Source organism: Pagrus pagrus (assembly GCF_965226575.1).
Source record: "Pagrus pagrus genome assembly, chromosome: 19".
NCBI classification, from domain to species: domain Eukaryota; kingdom Metazoa; phylum Chordata; class Actinopteri; order Spariformes; family Sparidae; genus Pagrus; species Pagrus pagrus.
Window position 1 is genome coordinate 14,350,595 of NC_140203.1, and position 18,401 is coordinate 14,368,995.

Here is an 18,401-nt window from a genome sequence, read left to right on the forward strand (position 1 = left end):
AAGGGGTACAATGGATTTCAGTTTGGAGTGTCATGGTGACCTCATAGTGTTGCTGTAATTCCAAGAGTTGTTTATAAGAGGGACACAGTGAAGCAGTAAAATAAGAGGTATTTAGAGAAGTCAGAGGGAAATGTAGACTAATGTGAGTTTTTAAAGTTCCAGTACTAAAGAAAAGTAAAGGCAAATGGGGGGCTTTGGTTTTCTTTTGTTTTCCTCTTTGTAAAGTCTTAGTGTTGATGCCCTGTCAACAGTGAAAAGGCTGAGAGACTTTTAAACAGTAACACGTTCACATCGTGCCCTAAAAAATAAACAGTTTTACCATCTTTTGGAAAGAACTATCTTCATGGTTTATTCTTTGAAAAACTCTAAGTGTGAACACAGTTCTTCATTTGGCACAGGCACGTCCATCTGAGAGGCATGTCTCATCTATCTCCTGCTGACACTACACTGCATGTAGTATTCCAAGAAAATCCATGTAAACAGTGACTGAATCTCAGTAATAATAAACATAAATAGAGTAGAGCTAGAGACAATTGAAATACAGACTTGGAGGCGCTATGCAAAGCACATTAACATTTCCTTTGCATATTTTTGGCGAACATATCACATTTTACAAATAATCAATGGTAGCTACTTGATTCCTTTGAAAATGATTTATCATAAGTGTAGCTTAGGCACAGATATTCTCTTTGGCAGTCTTGGATGTTGGCAGATTTAGTACAAAGAAGCACCCTTGGCAGACATTGGGTGTTAATCAGGGCACCGTTTAACTTGGCTCTCATTGGTGTCTGGAAAGGGGGCCTCCACCGATTTTTATACATCAAAGTGTGTTTATAGTTCTTGGGTAGTACTACTGCATATGTGAAAAAAAGATGCTGCCTTTTGGACTCCAGAGGGAGCTTATTGGAGTCAAAACAAAGGAAGTTTACCAGAGTTCTGAAGCCTGATCCTAATTCTTCTCAAGGCTTACAACTCATAGCTACGATAGCCGCTACTACTGTAGCATAACACACCCAATTCTCTATGGTTTGTTAAGTTGCACTGAGGGTAATGTAGGCATCTTTGGCAAGAAAGTGTGGAATAATAAAAACATATATCTGGTCCTGCTGCATCGATTTTGTTCCTTTTTTTCCTGTAAAACTGTCCAGCAGTGTTTGAGGAGTGCAATGCTAAATTGATGGATCTATTGTTCACATATGGACAATATATGATCATTCTTGTTCAATTTATTAAGCAAAACTGGGGCTACTTTGGTTGTTGGATAAAATGCGCTTCCCTACAACTCACCCCAATCATTGAGGATTATTTCCAAACTGTACTATTGAAGGTACCAGCTGAAAATTCCTATTTTTCTTCATAATGCAAAAACCCAAAATATCCCAATGTTAGTTTTTTTCCAAAAACGTTGAGCTGTACTGCCAACACTCACTTGTTTTGAGAGGTAAAAAGAAGAGAGGCTGGTGCTACTATAGTTGCAATTACTTTAATGCAAAGTTGCCACATTAGAAAAACGTTCTCATGATGTAAATTTATTTAATTATCTAAACGTGCGGTCCAGATGAAGCAGTATTTTGAAAAACATGGCAGCATCTTTCACTGTGAGAACAAACATCTGGTCTTTGTTTAATAGTTCTGTCTACTAACTCTCTTATTCTGGGTTTGAGTCTCAGAGTCTAGTAAACTATTGCGGTGTGTGTATGTGTGTGTGTGCTCGTGTTGGTGTGTGTTTTTAGCACAGAGGGCAGTAAGCGGTTTCAGCTGTGGCCCGAGAGAAAGGATGTATTGTTTGAGGACATTTGAGCATCTGCTTTGTTTCAGATAAGGGGTCTGAAGTTAACAGCCACTACTGATCAAAGGGCAGAGGTATTGTCGATGTGTCAGTCTCTACTCCCTTTCACTGTCTCTTTCCTTTCTGTTCTGTACATTGTTCACTCGTACGTTCTCTCCTTTACTTCCTGTCTGTACTGCCCTCCTCTGTCTCTCAAACGCTCAAACAAAGAATATTCTTGTAACCTGTGTAAAGGTTATTCCCCTCTGGAGTTAAGTCTGTCTTGCTTGTGTGTGTGTGTGTGTGTGTGTGTGTGTGTGTGTGTGTGTGTGTGTGTGTGTGTGTGTGTGTGTTACCTCCCATCTAACCTACTTATCCTCCTGCATTTTTCTAGCTTTATCTTTCATCTCTAAATGTAATCCCTTAGACAACGTATGTTGTTGTGTGTCCATGATCTGTTCAGTCCTCTTCAGTCCTTTTCATTGTAATAATCTTGTGTCGCTCTGGTTATTTTTTCCCTTTCTACTTGACATACCCTGACCTGGCCTGTTTCATTTCATTTCCATGTGTCAGCCTTCTAGTAAGTCACTTTGTCTTTTTCCCTCTATTTCCCTTCTATTTCCTCTTTATGTCAAACATTTTCATTCTTCTTGCCCAATTAATAACAATACCTAACTGGTTTGTCAGTCTGTCAGTCCAGAGCAAGATTTCCTGACAATTACTGGCCAGATCCCCATGAAATTTGTTCAGGATTCTTTTCATCCCCAGAATATAATTACCAGTGATTGCAGTGCCACCGTCAGGTCAAATTTCCCTCAAAAAACACTGTAATCCATCACAAGACATCTGGAAAAGTAATTCCTGGTTTTCTATGAAATTTACTGTGGATAAGCCATAGTCCTGGTTTTGCCTTTCATAAAGTTTTCTTAATCTTTAGATTTCCTGGGAAAGGATTCTCTTGACATGCGTTTCCTTTTTCAGTGTCACCAGAGTTCACCAAGTGCACAAATGTACATCATTGGCAAAAACAAGCCAAAAGGACTCCTGGGCTCGTTGGTTATCAGGTCAAGCTTTACGTAGTTTTATGTAGTTTTATAAGATGTCACCACTTTGTATCAGTTATAGCATCTGCATTGAAATAAACAGTAGAGCTCTCCGATTCCAATAAAAAAAGTTGTAGTGAATTAGAACGAAGCGAAGGCAAACAGGACAACCAAGAAAATCAAAGAAGAACAAACACCTTTTTATCTGTAGATCAACAAAAATGTTATTAGGTCTGTTTTGTAGATAAATGCTAAAGGCTTTCTAAAGTAAATGTTTTTCTGTTAAACTCCACTTACTCTAAGTCGGTGGCTGAACTGTACAAACATACAGAACGTGAGGTAGGAGTTACTGTTTCCCAGTCTTAGTTTATTTTTGCTTCAGAGAACTGAGAAAGTTCTGAGAAGCACACTCCGAGCAGAAATGGTCATGCAAAAAAACATTTGGTTAACAACACACACACACATACACACACTTGATGAGCATGTTTTCTTTGCACTTTATTCGAAAACTGTAGTAATGACTGGATGTTTGAAGTTGTAGAGAGAAATGAACACCTGTGAGACAAATGAGGAGAGGGGGACACAAGGAGGGAGGTTTCTCAGCATGTCTACAACATGTTTAAGTTAATGAACTGCTTTCTCTTTTCCGTACCCCTTTACCTCTCTTGCTCCTTGCTCTCTTGCCCTTGTCCTTGCAGCCAGCCTCAGGCCTGGACAAACAGGAAACACTCAGTGTTATCAGCCCACTCTTTGTGTGTCTTAATGAGTGTCAGGCTAAAGACAGAGAGGGAACAAACACTACCGTCCACACCCTGATCCCACTGTAAACACACTTATCGCAGCACAAGAACCTGAAAGAGAGGCATGCAGACGGATAGAGCAGTAGACGACGGCTGGCAGTCAGGGCAACTGGAAGCAAGCGAGGAAGTGAGATCCTTTTCACCTCCTGGTGGCACACACAGAACAACTGTGTTTATAATCTCAGGATTAGTGGCCCATGATTTATTGCAGGTTCAAGCCAATGTGGGCCAAACCCATGCTGTCCAGTGCAAGCCAATGTAGGCTAAGCCTATAGTGTTCAATACCAGCAGTTATTGTCTGTAAGTAAGTAATTTAGAGTTCATGTGTTGAGCACTGGTTTAGCTGTTTTGTTAATGTGTGTTTGTACAATATTTGACATGTTCTTGTTGTGTTGTGTTGTGTCCACACTACACACCATGAAGAGTAGGGCGGCAACTAATGATTGTTTTAATTAAAGCTGAAAAAACAATGATTAATTGATTATCAAAATAGTTGCTAATTAATTTTCTGTCTACTAATTGTTTCTGCTCTAATGAGGACTTCAGGGCTAGTACACATGCCAGCAGCAAGGGCCAGCCGTGTATTGTTTTCATTTTGGCACTAGGATATTAAAAATGAATCAACAACAGTATCTCCTGAATATAACACTTTTTTTTAGCATGTTTTCAAAATGTTAGTTTAGATTTGGAAAACTAACCCCATCAGATTCTGGTCTCAAAACCAGTTTTCCCACCACACACACACAAAACATTTTCTCCAGGGGAACAACACATTTAGTTTCCAACTAGAACTCTTTTTAATAGACTTTGTTTAATCACTTTTTGCACTGATTTAGCACCACCTCTGACAGCGCATGATTATTTCATCAGCCTTCCTGAGATGACACTATTTGTGTATGTGGCTGAAACTGGAGCAGTGCATTCCGCTCCACTTAAAGCTGTCCATTACAATGTATTCTGACGCCATCGGTGTCATGCTGCCCTGTCGTGACGGCCCTTCACTTTTTGTTTAGCCTATTAAAATCACTGAAGCCATTAAGCAGGATCATGCGATACAGTACATCAGTATTTCCCCTTTAATTCTTTCTATGACTCCCGGTAGGGGTTCTTGGTCCATTCCTGTTTCTCTCCCACATGCAGTTCTTGCTAATGAGACCGTGAGCGGAGAACTCAGTGGAAGTGTCAGCTGTATACATGTCTGTTTTGGATAGAGATGTGTCATAGTCATATAAGGAATTAAACTATTTGGTTTGACCAAAAAAGTCATCCACTCTAATTTTAATGACAGTTTTCTGCTTTTTCTTGTCTTACATTATAGTTTTTTGAATAACTTTGGGCTTTGGACTGTTTTTTTTGGACAAAAGAAAACTCATTTCATTCTGTCACCTCGGAAATGATGATGAGCATCTTTCACTATTTTTGTTTTATAGTCCAAACGACTAATTGATTCATTAACAAAAAGTAACCAGCAGATTAATCTACAATGAAAATAACCGTTATTTCCAGTTCTTGATAAATGTATCTGCTTTTGTTCCTGGCTGCAGTCGAGCGTGACCGGTGTGACGCTTCAGTGTGCAAAGGCAAATTCCTGCTGAATATGAAACCAGTGGAAAGTACACAGGGTTTTCACAGATGTTGTAAGACTGCTTTCTCTGTCATCTAACCCCCTTTAGGTTGGAATAAACATCATGGTAATAAACAATAACAATACATATTTCTATTTGATAGAGAAACGGAGTGTTGACTCTTCTCTGTAGACACAGTGAAGGTTCAGATAAGGTTAAACCTTTCGTAAAAGCTTTTGATAACTTTCAGAGTGTAACTTTTGTTAGAAAACACAGTGTGATAGGTCTTCCTGCCCTTTGCTTTGCCCTAGATATTCTGCAGTTTCTTGATTTAAAGCAACTGACAACCAAGGCCAGCATGAAGAAATCTTTACTGAAGCGAGTACACAGAGAACTGGTTGTGATAACTGGTTGGTAGTGTTTTTAATGATGGTGCACAGTACCCAGATCCCTGGACCTTAGTTTTTTAAAGTGCTGCACTTGCTTCTACCTTGTTTCTTCATAACCACACTCTAAGTTTCTAATTGCCATGTTCCTCCTCTTACTGCCCTCTTAGGTTGGACAGGTTTGTGTGGTTGACCATATTTCATGGCAACTTTGCTCAGACTCTGGGTTTTTATGTACATCTAGGGTGGGTACATCTTAAAGATAAACTTATGTTGTACTCTCATTTAAAAGCTCATGTTTTTCTCTGAGACATCTTCACAGAAAACTTTTGTAGTTTAAATATATACATTCAAGGCATTGCACCAGTATTTTGTCTTCTCGATGTCATTCTTTATGATTTGTGACATGCAAGTCATTTCAGAAACTGAGATGTATTCCTGTCCTGCTCAATGTTAGAGTGGAAAACGTCTCTTAGAAAAGCAAATTCAGTCACTCAAACAGAAATGCATGTATTTATAATAGTCTTTAGACCTGGAATAAACAAGAGTGCAGGTTTAAATTATTTAGAAAACTTACAGAGTCTGGTTTGATCAGACGGCTGAACAGGCAAGAAGTGGCCATTAATAACAGGTCTTCACATATATAAGCAAAGCTCAGGGTCAGATATAGGAAATTCAAATATTTTTAACATCTGTGTTAATGAGCACAGTTAAGATAATTGTGCTAATGTCCAAAGCATCAATTCCCAGTAAAGAATCAGATACAATATCAAGTGAATTTGTAATGTTTCTTAAATGTTTCGTTAATTAAGGCACTTTAAAGGACAACACTATCTGCAAGACGCGACTGCTCCTGTTATTCAGTCTGTCATGTACAGGACTGGGTTTGTTCTGCTGCTGTTTCCGGGTCACAAAGGCACTCAATTACAGCAGCAAGTCCCACCCTTCCTGATGTACACAAAACATGATAAGAGGATTACTGTGTGTTGTGGTAAATTATATACACAAACCACTCTCCAGGTTCCTTTTACATTCCCTTTGAAGATTTTGGTTAAACTAGGTCAACAGAAACACAGGCTATGTTCATGTGTACGTACATACTTCTTTCCTTTTTCTTCAGTCATGCCTCAGTTATGTATATTCATCTTTTTTCTGTTCGGCTCCTGTACCATCTCCCGAGTGTACCTATTTTTAGTGTTTGGTTGCCTCAGTACCCTGCACGCTGACTGAACAACACATGACTGTCTGTATGAAAATCATGAGACCAGTCGACCTCTGTGAAAACAAGGAGTCCTTACCCCTAAACCATATGGGGTATGTGCTTAGCTGCAGCTATCTCCTGCTGCGTCATGTTTCACTGCACACTGATCATAGTGATGGACAGACACACGCTCTCTGACTTCTCTGTTCCACTTTTGCTCACCCATCAAACCTCACAGTGCCTTTGTGGATGTTCTGCTCCAGACCCCAGGAAATTGTTTAGCAGAGGTGGTAAACCACCCAGGTGCTGATTCATCTCATCTTACGGTCAATTCTGTTTATAGATGACATGGCTGTTCATGTGTGAAAAAGCTCCTCAGGGTTTTATTTCATGAAAGTGTTATAATTTGTTTTGATATTTGCAGAGATGCTGAACATGTCAGGCAAGGTGTTCTACCATATTATAAAATGTGAAACTCAATCCTCTGAAGGAAATCAGAGCCAAATTGACTACATAATGAACCTTGTCGATGCATGGCAGACATGTCAAATGCACATTTCTGTGTTGTTGTTGTTTTTTTTTTTAAAGGATAAAGGTACAGTGGCTGAAATACTTCAATCCAACTGCAATTTAAAGAAGTGCACATGCACTGCACATACAGAAACACTGAGTTGCACACAGCAGAGGTTTCTGGGAGATACTGATAAACATGCTAGTAATTAGTGAAGTGCTAATGCTAGCTGTATTGCTAGCATATCCAATAATATAGGAATTGTGCAGTCAAACTATTAAAACTGAAATGAACTCGCATTGTTAGATTTCCCAACCCCACTGACAAAAGGTTGAAACTCTTGGATCCTGGCTTGTTTATCAGTCTCCTGTGATAACATTCTTTCCACTGTACATGTGTTAAAGGAAGGTTTTCCCTGATCCTGCTGTTATTTTGTTGTAACTCTAAACTACTCTTGGATATTTTTGGAAATACTTGAAGTGTGCCATCAAAGACTTGGTGGTGCACCTGGTGGATTCATATATCTCCTTCACGTGTCTCTGTCAGTGCGGTGCTGAGTGTCTTTCTATTTGTTATTTCCAGTCTGGTGGAGAACTTTCTCGTCTTACACCGCCTCCTAAATAGTATCTCACCACTTGCTTCGGTGCTTTGAAGCCAGGATCACAAGGAGCATGTGTGGGTATTCTTTTACAACAGTTACCCAGAGCTCCTTGCCTGAATACCAAGAATGTTTCCCAACTCTTAGTCATCTCATTTCCAGTTTTCCAAAACACCAACAATTTAGTATTTTTCATTAATGACTTTGCGGGCTGCAGAGCTCAGTGGTCATCCAAGCTCTTGAGCGACAGAGGGGATTTTTATAGCCTTACATTTTTCCACCAGCTGTGCAAAATGTATTGCAGTAATTGCATCTGGGTGTTTGCCACAGAGGCTATTTACACCTTGTATCACCACGTTGGCATATTGCTTTCCCCAGAATAGGGTACAGTTTGCCACCTCAAGTATTTATGGAGTCAGAGAGTTCACCCCGTTATCACGTGTCGGTCAGTAGGCTATCAGGTCAAATCTAATACTGTGCTGCAGCCTAATATGACCAGGAGAGCTGAGTGATCAAGTCATGCTGCCAACTCGTTTAGTGTGCACAAGTTCAATCCGCTCTCCAACTCTACACATTCTGTAATCTCACTTCTATACAGCATGTTTTCCTTCAAATGTGTGTTTATACTGTATGTGTATGGCCAGGCTTCTTCTCTTTTAGTCTGATATTTCTGATTTTGTTTTTTTATTGTAGTTTGTGAGTAGGTATACAGTATTTGTAGATGTGTTTACCAGAAGTAAATGCTCAAGTGTACAGCTTTTAAAGCTTGCTGTGCTGTATTTTCAGACTGCAGTGTAGCAACACAGTCTCTGTATGAGCTCATGCTTGAAGCTTCCCAATAGCTGACTTCTCTCTATCTGAACAGCTTGTCAGTGATACAAATGCGGGGCCATTTTGTTGTGTAAGTGTGTGCATGCTCACACTGGATGCTGCTTGTGTGTGTTTGCGTGTGTGCGCGTGTGTGTGTGTGTTCACACATATGGACACAAATGTTTGTGTGGGCCGTAGCAGAGCCAGGAAAACATTGTCTCCTTCTGAGAAACATTACTCACAATCAGGGCATCTTGGTCTTTTTGGCTGCAGAGTAAGATTTGCTAATGTTGATGTCAATGTGTAATAATGTATGTCATTCTTTGGAATGTACACATTATTATTAGAGATTAGGATCCTTCTTAGAATTAAAACCATGGACACATACATCACAATGATAACAAAACTTATATCTTATAGAGATTTACATCGTATTGTCCTCCACCCTCTAGTTCCCCATTAATTAGTTTTAATAGCCTTTTCTCTCACACCACCTCTTATTTTCCCCTTCTCTTTGCTCTTTTTCCCTATAGGCCAATGAGTGGAACAAAAATGACGAGCGCCTGCTTGCTGCGGTGGAGCATGGGGAGGCGGAGAAGGTGGCATCCCTTCTTGCCAAGAAAGGCGCCAGCGCTGTAAAGCTGGACAGTGAAGGCAAATCAGCGTAAGTGTTCTTAATGTTATATATCTTAAAGAATAAAAGATGGCTCTTGCACAGATTTAGTAATCAAGGAAACTTACTTTTTAGCACTTGTTTCTGCTGCATATTGAATTATGTCAGTGGTATGCATCCCAGTAGGCCCCAGGCTCCACATGGACACAGAATCTCAACATGCCTGCTGCAAAATAAATTAAAAAAATACTCCTGCTGGGTAATTTATTGTAAGAGACAATAGTCTGAAGTTGCTTCTGTAGCCGCGTCAATCAAAAAGAAAGACACACTAATTCAGATCTGCTACACTGACAAGGATGCAGACCAAAAAACCAAAGGAGAATGAGATATGCAAATCTCCAATTTTCTGCCTGCTATAGGAAAACGAGGTGCTTATATTTAGGTGCTATGTAGGACTAAGCTTACACTTTCATAACAGTGTGATAAGAAATGGTTGATTGTGGATGAATTCACTTTCAGGTAAACATGATCCAGTCTTGGTGATTTTTGTGTTTTCTCTCCAGCATGCGCTCAGATTCTTGGGCTTATGCAACCACTTTAACGCTCCACAGCACAATGTTAAAAATGAATGGCCAATCTAAAAATATGACTTCCTCAAACGTCGACATTTTCGACCATTCACTCAGCCTCCCTGACATTCGGTGTTTGAGAGCCGGTTCATTTCGGCAGAGGCAGGGGAGCTTGTTGCCTCACCGATTGAGATTGCTGATAACACAGAGGCTCACTGTTAATATTTGACCTCTTTCTTTCTCTGAAACACAACACCCACTGACCTCAATGTGTTAAGCAGCTCACGCGGAGCCAGGAACATCAAAACATAGGGACAAAAGCAGGGAGAGACGAATGCACAGATTCTCACATGCCGAAACAAACACACAGGCTTTTTGTTTCGCCAGTAGTTCACATCCTTGACCTTTTCTCTGTGTGCCACTGGAGCACAGACGCACACATACAGATGCATACCCACAGCCTTTGCAAATCGCAGTGAATATGGTGGTTTGAGATCTGAGCGCTCCAGTCTTTTCAGGGCGCACAAAGGAGGAGTCTACAGTATCTCTATGGTGATAAAACCTGATTGAAAGGCATGTGGGCATAGTTGTGAGTGTGTAAGAGTGTGTGAGTGTGTTCCCTTCACACACACAAACACACACACAGCAAGGGAAAGCTTGGCATGTGTAGTGTTTTTTTCACCCTGCTCACTGAGCTGGAAAGTGGTTGCATTGATTGCCTTCTGCACACATACACACAAACGGACAATGTATAAACTAAATGTTGTAGTTTTATGTGATGTGCTATAATATTTCTTGACAGGGTGCGGTGACTCTAATAGAGTCACTGCACCTGACAAAGACAATTTAAAAGACGAGACAGTTAGAGGTTCAGGTAGCAGTTTTGTTGAATCTGGTCATAGCCAGGCCAGTTTTATCCCAGGATTTCCAATGTTTATGCTAAGCTAAGCTAACTGACTACTGACTGAAGCTTCATGTTTCCCAAAATGTTGTTACTTTTAGGGCTGCCATGATAGATCAATTAATAGTCAAGTATTGCATTAATCGGCAGCTATTTCCATAATTAATATATCGGTTTGAGCATTTTTTTAAGAGAGAAAGGTCAAATTCTCTCATCCCAGCTTCTTAAGTGTGAGTTTTTTCTGGTTTCTTTACTCCTCTATTACAGTAAAATTAATATCTCTGGGTTGTGGACAATCCAAAACATTTGGGAACCATTGATCGATTTCTTTTTTTTTCCGTTTTACATTTAATTGACCAGGCAACTAATCATTTAATCAAGAAAATAGTTGACAGATTATATCCCATGACACTGAAACCGTCAGATGCTGCCCTAGTTTCTTATGTCAATGTAATCTATTTCATTTTGATAGGGAGTTAAAGATCTTAAAGAGGCAGCTTCATTAGACAGAACAGCAGAAAAGTGGCATTGCCAATTTCTCTAGCTCAGCGTTAATATGTTGATTTTTAAGGACTGTGCATGTTTGATCTTCACTTGAAAAGGCAGTTAGATACTCAAGTAGCTTGCCAAGAAGTGCCTTGTAAATAAATAAAATGCAGTGCCGTCCTCCCAACTCTCATATTATAAACAATGTTGTGCTCTAAAGCCAGTTATAGTTCTGAGGGCAGAGTGACAGACTGCACTGAGACCTTAAAGAGTGGAGTGGTTTAAGAGTCTTATAAACATCTCTGTTTAGCTGTTTTAGCTAACAATTACTGCATTTCTAATTTGTTCTTTGCTTTGGGTTTGTGTAATCAGTCTTCATGTGGCAGCTGCACGAGGTCAGACAGACTGTCTGTCTGTCATCCTGGCCCACGGAGCTGACTTGTCAATCACTGATGCTGCAGGTATGTACTGCAGTTATATTTAGAAGTGATAGAAAATGTGAGAATTGTTTCAAATCTTGTGTATTTCTGCATAAATTCTGCATACTTTCTCTTCTGTAAAGAGAAGTTGTTGTCTTACTTGTTTAACTGGAGGACTGTGATCTGGTTTTAGCATTTGATAAAGGTCGACTTTATACTGATAATTCAAAAGGGTTCACATGCTTTCTAGTGCCACTTTCTTGTGCTTGTCTTCCTTTTTGATTTAATCCAATTTGTTACCAAATTCTTTGGCCTAATTAACCCGACTAACACATTTCTTGTCTTATGATCAGGTTACAATCCGTTACACCTGGCTGCCAAAAACAATCACACTGAGTGCTGCAAGAAGCTCATTCAGGTAAGATGAATAAAGTATCTTTAAAATCACTTTGACATACTGTATTTATTGCAGTGAAATGACCAATAATGCGACCACTTAGTGCAATCAGTCAAGCCATGCATTCTGCACACGACCATGATGAGTGATAATCCCAGATCGTAATTTACGTCATAAAACAAAAAGTGCAAGAAACATGGAAGTCAGGGTGTTTTAATGGCACAGCATCCAGTCACCCAGCAGGACTTTTTGTTGGACACATTACTCGGTGAAACAAAAAAAGGAATGTGTGAAGGCAGGAGCATGAACCGTATGAAACATACAGTCTGAACAGTCTCACTCTTCCTCTAAGATGTCTGAAACCAGACAGTGTCACTGAATCATTTCTGTAGTCTGCTGATCGTGTGTGTATGTGTGCGCAGATCAGCAGCTCTCAGCAGGAGGAGGCACAAAACGCGCACATACACTCACCTTCTTCATGCTTTGTAACTATCCCAAGACATTCTGCAGCATCTCAGCACACACCTGCCTGGTCAAATATCCATAAAAGTCTACTTGTACACAAAGCAGTTTAAAAGCTTAAAACACCTTTTAGCCCCAAACTGCTTTGTACTGTACTGTCCTGACAAGTGTTCTGTCTTTACTGCACAAGACGTTGCACCAAGTAATGCCAAAATTGTGTTAGTCACAAACTGTTGGCTCGTTGTTTACCACTAGTAACAAACAATTGATTTTCACGTCTGATATGTTTCTACTCCTCTTCCAGAGTAAATTACCTATCGATGCTACAGACAGCTCAGGAAAGACTGCTCTGCATCACGCTGGTAAGTGTCTCAGTGTCCTGAGAGTTAATTATAACAAAAAGTGCTTTTATTGGAGATTAGTCTGCTTCGACAAGAACGTGGGAAAGAATCTTGTGAGATTAAGTTTAAGCTCTAATTTTATTTGGATGAATTCATCTACCACGTTTGGAATTAAGTGATTAAGCTCGCTTTCAGCTCAGTTTGTTTCAATCAGAAGTTCCCATAATACTGTTTTCATTCAGACATGAGAAGATTCTCAGACTTAATAATTTTGAGGCTGCCAATTTCTGTCTCTAAAAATAGTTTTTGTTTTTTTTTAACAATGTCTGTCTACGCTGATTATGAAAGATCTCTTTTGAGCTACTTTTCGATTCTTGACAACACTGTTAAGGTAAATTATTCTACGTTTTAATCAGTGCTGAACTTTTAAAGTAGAAGCAATATTTTTCTAGTGTCAAACAGCTTTACAGCTACCTCAAGCAAGGCAGTCCAGTCATGATCAACACATGTTATTCTTCGATTAATTTCGTCTTTTGGAAATCAGAGAGGGAGACATTTCTTGCCTAATTCAGTCCAAGGCTAAACCTCACTGCTCTCTGAACACCTGTGTGCTTCTTTTCATTGTCTGACTGCTGTTTTATTTTCTCCTCAGCTGCCAGCGGGAACATCCAGACCGTCCAGCTGCTGTGTGAACTCAAAAGTCCCATCAACATGAAAGATGCAGTATGTACTTTCATTATTACTTCCACTCTTTCTATTTTTCCTGGCAGGATAGCGAAAGGCTCTGAAACAGACTGAAGACCACAGAAATTCTTCATTCACTTCCCATTCATATCGCTTTCCAGAGAGCAGTTTGTTCGAGGAAGGTTAACCACCGTTTGTACGCTTTGGATTGGCTTTAAGATTTACTTGTCTATAGTTTCTGTCTTTGTATTTACCTGCTTAAAAAAATAGTATTTACCTAATTATAGTTTTGTTTGCACCCCTATATGGGCTTTAAAAACATAAATGAACTAGAGTTGTCTCTCACAGCTGTAATCCACAATGTGAAGGATCCTCATTAACTGACATTTCCTCTTGTTTGTCCGTCTCTGTTTAAAGGTTGATTAATATTATTCTCTGTGCGTGTGCATTTGTGAGTGTGTGAATGTGTGTGAGGTAGAGGGTCAGTTTACTGTGGGAACTGTGCTCTCAAGCCGCAGACATGTGGTCTCCATTGCAGCGATGCTCCATGCCTGTGGTTTTTACCCAACTGGGGTGTGTGAGCATGATATTGGTGTGTGTGTGTGTGTGTGTGTGTGTGTGTGTGTGTGTGTGTGTGTGTGTAAGAGGAAAGAAATGGAAGAGAGGAGAATGTGTTGCCCCTTTATTTTCCCTTTTTATTATCATGCCACAGCTGGCGTCTTGGAGATAAACACTCTCACACAGTGGTCTCTTAGCCTACATGTTAAGATGTTATGTTATTGTTCATTAAAAGTTATTGCCGACTCACGCTTGTTTTAGCCTGTGACAAGTTGTATGTTGTGGCTTTAGAAACTGGTTCATGCTACCACTTTGTACCACTGCCTGTGAGGATTTTAAAGCTAAAGTATAGGGTGTCTGTTATCCTTACAGTTCGAGCAAACCCAACCAGACTTGGTGGGGGTTTTTTTCTGTGACATGTACATGGAGTCTTCAAGTATTTCTTACTAATCAATCCAGATTGTTCAGAAAAATGCAATGACTCATTTCACTCAAAATTTAGTTTTCTCCATACTTGGACATTTAAGGTTTCATACGTGTGAGACGACAAAGCCGTAATCATCCGCAAATGTGTGTGTGAGATTTGAGCCGCCCTGTCTGCCGTTAGTGGACATATAGACCGCAGAGTCATCTGGAACATATTGCTGTTTGTGGGCTGAGCAGAACATGCCAGCTCGTTGGCTTCAGGCATACATCATGGATGTGTAACAAATATCTATACCTGATCTATATTTGACTTGAATAAACACACAGAAAGATATTGGAAGAAATGGAGGAACATCTGCCAGGTCGTAGAACAAAGAGTGTTTATAGAAAATCAAGTAAATGTAAACATAAATTCTGCTCGGAGGCAGTGGTACTGCGTTGTATAAAAGCTTCCTCATGTTCTCAGTTGGAAAGAAGTACACTTTTCAGTTTCTTTAAAGAATATTTATAAATCGGCCTGGGCAAGGTCATCTTAGCTTAGCACATGTTAGTAAAAGTTTAGCTCCGTGGGATTGTTGGTTTGTAGAATATTTGTAGTCTGACTGAATCGTAGAGATAAGAGTTGTACATGATAAAATAACAGTATGCATGTGTATTCTAGGCAATATGGTAAAAGTTAAACAGGGATGAGTCAGGTCTAGGCTGGTCCACTGGACATCCACGTACCAGGAAGTAGCATGTTGAGTGATAATTTCCACCAGTACTGAAGTACATGTTTAGTTGTACTCAGATGGAGTTTTAAAAAATGATTTGTGTGTAGTTTTCATTCTCAGGTCAACAGTTCACAACTCCTTGACATATATAACATGTGATGAGGGTGCACTAACAGATATAGCTTCCTTTTACAAGTTCCCATGCTAAAAAGGTTGAGAGGCACTGGTTCATATTATCCCTCCCCCTACTCTCTACTCTTCAGTGATAGAGGTAGCGCACTTGTTGGGGCACAACCACCACTTGAGTCATTTCACATATCTTTTTTCATGAGTGGTGGTGGCATGGAAAAATTCCCTTTCCAAACAAGTCTATCATACAGCACAGATCTGTATCAAAAGTATCTGTGTCTATATCAAGATACAACCACCACAACTGAGAGTTGTTATGAAACCATGATCCTGTTTTTATCAGGTCATAACTGTCTGGTTTGCAAATTCATTGCCATCCCACTTCAGTGCTTTAAAACCACAGTAAATATAGAAGCTGTGCTATGTTTGGAGAAGTGAGGGCATGTTTGGGTGGCAGCTGGGATCATTATTGTCCCATTAAGGAGTGTATTAAGCTTTAAAGAAGGGCCTGTTTGTGTGCGCTTGCCTTGATTGACAGGTCTCTCCAGTTATCACACTTTGCTGCGACGGTTGCTGCTTGGCCAAATGTGTTCTGGCTTGAAAGTGACAAGTTGGCCACAGGTTGTAAACAATAAGTGTAGACAAGCTAGCATTTATACACCTGTGCTCTCACATTCAGTCACGCAGACACTGAATTTATTACTCCGAGGAAAAAACAGTTTCTGCCTTTTAGATTCCAGAGAAGGAAGAGTTCAGTAGAAACACAGACTGAGCAGAGCAGACTCGGGGCTGTTAAAGTCTTCAGCAGAGCTCAGAGGAGCCCACAACATAGTTTTGTTCTCTGTGGCGTGTCGAAGCAGCAGTCTTGTAATATAAAACACAGAACTATGCTGACACACTTAACTGTTTCTCGACATTCTTTAGCTTTTTTCCAGTTGGACATGACTTTGGATTTTTTCACATTTAACAATGTAATACCTCTTTCTCACTGGACAAAAAACCTACCAACACCCACTAACATCTGGTTTTTGTCTTCAGTGGGAAAGGGTACAATCGGCATTCATTCTCGGGTCAAACGTCTCTGCAGCAGTCACCGTGTTTATCGGCTCCAGCTCAGACCAGCCGTGATGGACACGACAACTGGATGGGCACGCACATTTTCGGCCCTTCTCTGGTACACAGCATAGCAGCAAAAATGGCCGCCTTCAAACCCTGATAAGGCCGTTTGTGTTGCTATGTGTGGGTTGCAATTTAGCTCATTTTTAAAAAATGCATTGTCAATGTTTTTTAAGGAATTTAGCATGAAATAGCCATTTAAGTAAGTTTGTTTTTTTTACTTTTGCCAGTGTTAGGGTTACGATCTGTCTCTTCTTTTGAACTTCTGTCTTCCAAACCAAAGTACATCTTTTATCACATTTTATACGTCTCCGTTCAAATCACACTTGAACATTGTTGCCATTGCCGTCGAGTTTGAGAGCCTGAAACAAAAGATATTAAAACAAGAAACCACCGTTACATTGTCACTGGCCTCGGGGTGTTCATCGAACACAACATAGCAGAATAAAATGGAAAGACAAGTCAATCACCTTTCATTCACCCTTATCATTTTAAGCTGGTTTACCTGCGATAAAAAAAAACACATAAGCAATAGTGGTGTAAAAATGTTATAAATGATCCATGGGAATATATATTCAAACAGTGTAATGTAGAGTTCCTCATCCTTTGTCCCAGGGAAGATGATGTAGTCAGCAGCTCCTTCCAGGCTGTGTGCCGCCCTCCACAAGCCCAGCCAATCAAATGTTTATGTCAGACTTAGGTCATATATAGTTAAGGTTAGGTTAAATGTCATGCTTGGGGTTAGGATCTGTCAATCCTGGTGAAAAATGTGGGATGTCTATGTTGCATGAAATACTGCCCCAGTCGCCTAACTCAAGGCAATAAACTCCACTGAGCCAGCCCAGTCATTTAGAACTGTAAATATATCATTTTGGGGATTTTCCCAAAAGCTGCACTGCTCTATAAGTAGAACAACTTTTGGCTTGTCTGTTTATCTGCTGGGAAATTCATTTAGGAGACATTCACTCCTTTTTCACATGAATCTGACATTTCTCTCACCACACAGACACTCAGCATACTTCATGTCTAGGCCCACGTACTCCTGTCACATGCATGTGTGTGTTGTGCTCCCTCCATAGGATGGTGTCAGGCATATCTAATGTTTATGTCTGTTTGTCCCAAAGGACGGGCTCACCCCTTTGCTGCTGTCAGCCAAACACGCTCATGCTGAGGTGTGCAGCACTTTGCTGGACTGCGGTGCTGAAATCAATGCTTCTGACAACAGTGGCAGGTACAAACACAGTCCCCACACACACACACAATCCAGACATAATGTGTAAAAGTAGTGATGACAGATTTAAGACACTCGTGCTCTTCGATGATGGATAGATGTTGCACTGATGATCAATATTTGTACGTTTCATAGTTTACACTGGTTTGTTGGAATAGGAAATGTTAAATAGTATACCTTATGTTTCCACCAATAAATAAAAGTAAAAAAAAAAAGAGGAAAGGATTAAACTTAAAGTACTCGGTACAGGGAAAGAAATGTCTATGTTTCTGTGTTGCAGGACTGCGTTGATGCTGGCCAGCGAGTCCAACGCCGTTTCTGTCGTTGAAGTCTTGGTTCAGCGAGGAGCAGATCTGTCGGCTGTAGATTCTCAAGGCCACGATGTGACACACTACATTAAGCTCTTCGGCAACTCTGAGGTCAAAACTGCCCTCGTTGCTGCCCTGAACACACAACAGATCTCAGGTAAGAGCTATGCAATGACATGCACACAGAGAGTGCGGGAAGGTCGCACTGAGGCAGCAGAAGATGACATCAGCTAGACAATAAATTTTATGAGCCTATGCCTGCCTTATACACACACATACATACCTGATCTGTGACTTAAGGAAGCTGCATTTACTTGCATTATTGTCCCGTACCACTCTAAAGTCTTCACCTTTTAATGGTTGACC

The 18,401-nt window shown here is 40.2% G+C and overlaps 1 protein-coding gene across 2 annotated transcripts in view; it reads left to right on the forward strand.

Annotated features, from left to right (window-relative positions):
• The window catches only part of rai14 (retinoic acid induced 14), a 59,916-nt gene that overhangs the window by 32,926 nt on the left and 8,589 nt on the right, over window positions 1-18,401 (forward strand). For both annotated transcript variants that reach the window (XM_084383937.1, XM_084383936.1), the window contains exons 3-9: window positions 9,216-9,346; window positions 11,624-11,712; window positions 12,024-12,088; window positions 12,834-12,891; window positions 13,523-13,593; window positions 17,621-17,727; window positions 18,008-18,192. In XM_084383937.1, the coding sequence (XP_084240063.1) occupies window positions 9,216-9,346; window positions 11,624-11,712; window positions 12,024-12,088; window positions 12,834-12,891; window positions 13,523-13,593; window positions 17,621-17,727; window positions 18,008-18,192 (706 nt within the window). The remainder of the gene's footprint in view (window positions 1-9,215; window positions 9,347-11,623; window positions 11,713-12,023; window positions 12,089-12,833; window positions 12,892-13,522; window positions 13,594-17,620; window positions 17,728-18,007; window positions 18,193-18,401) is intronic.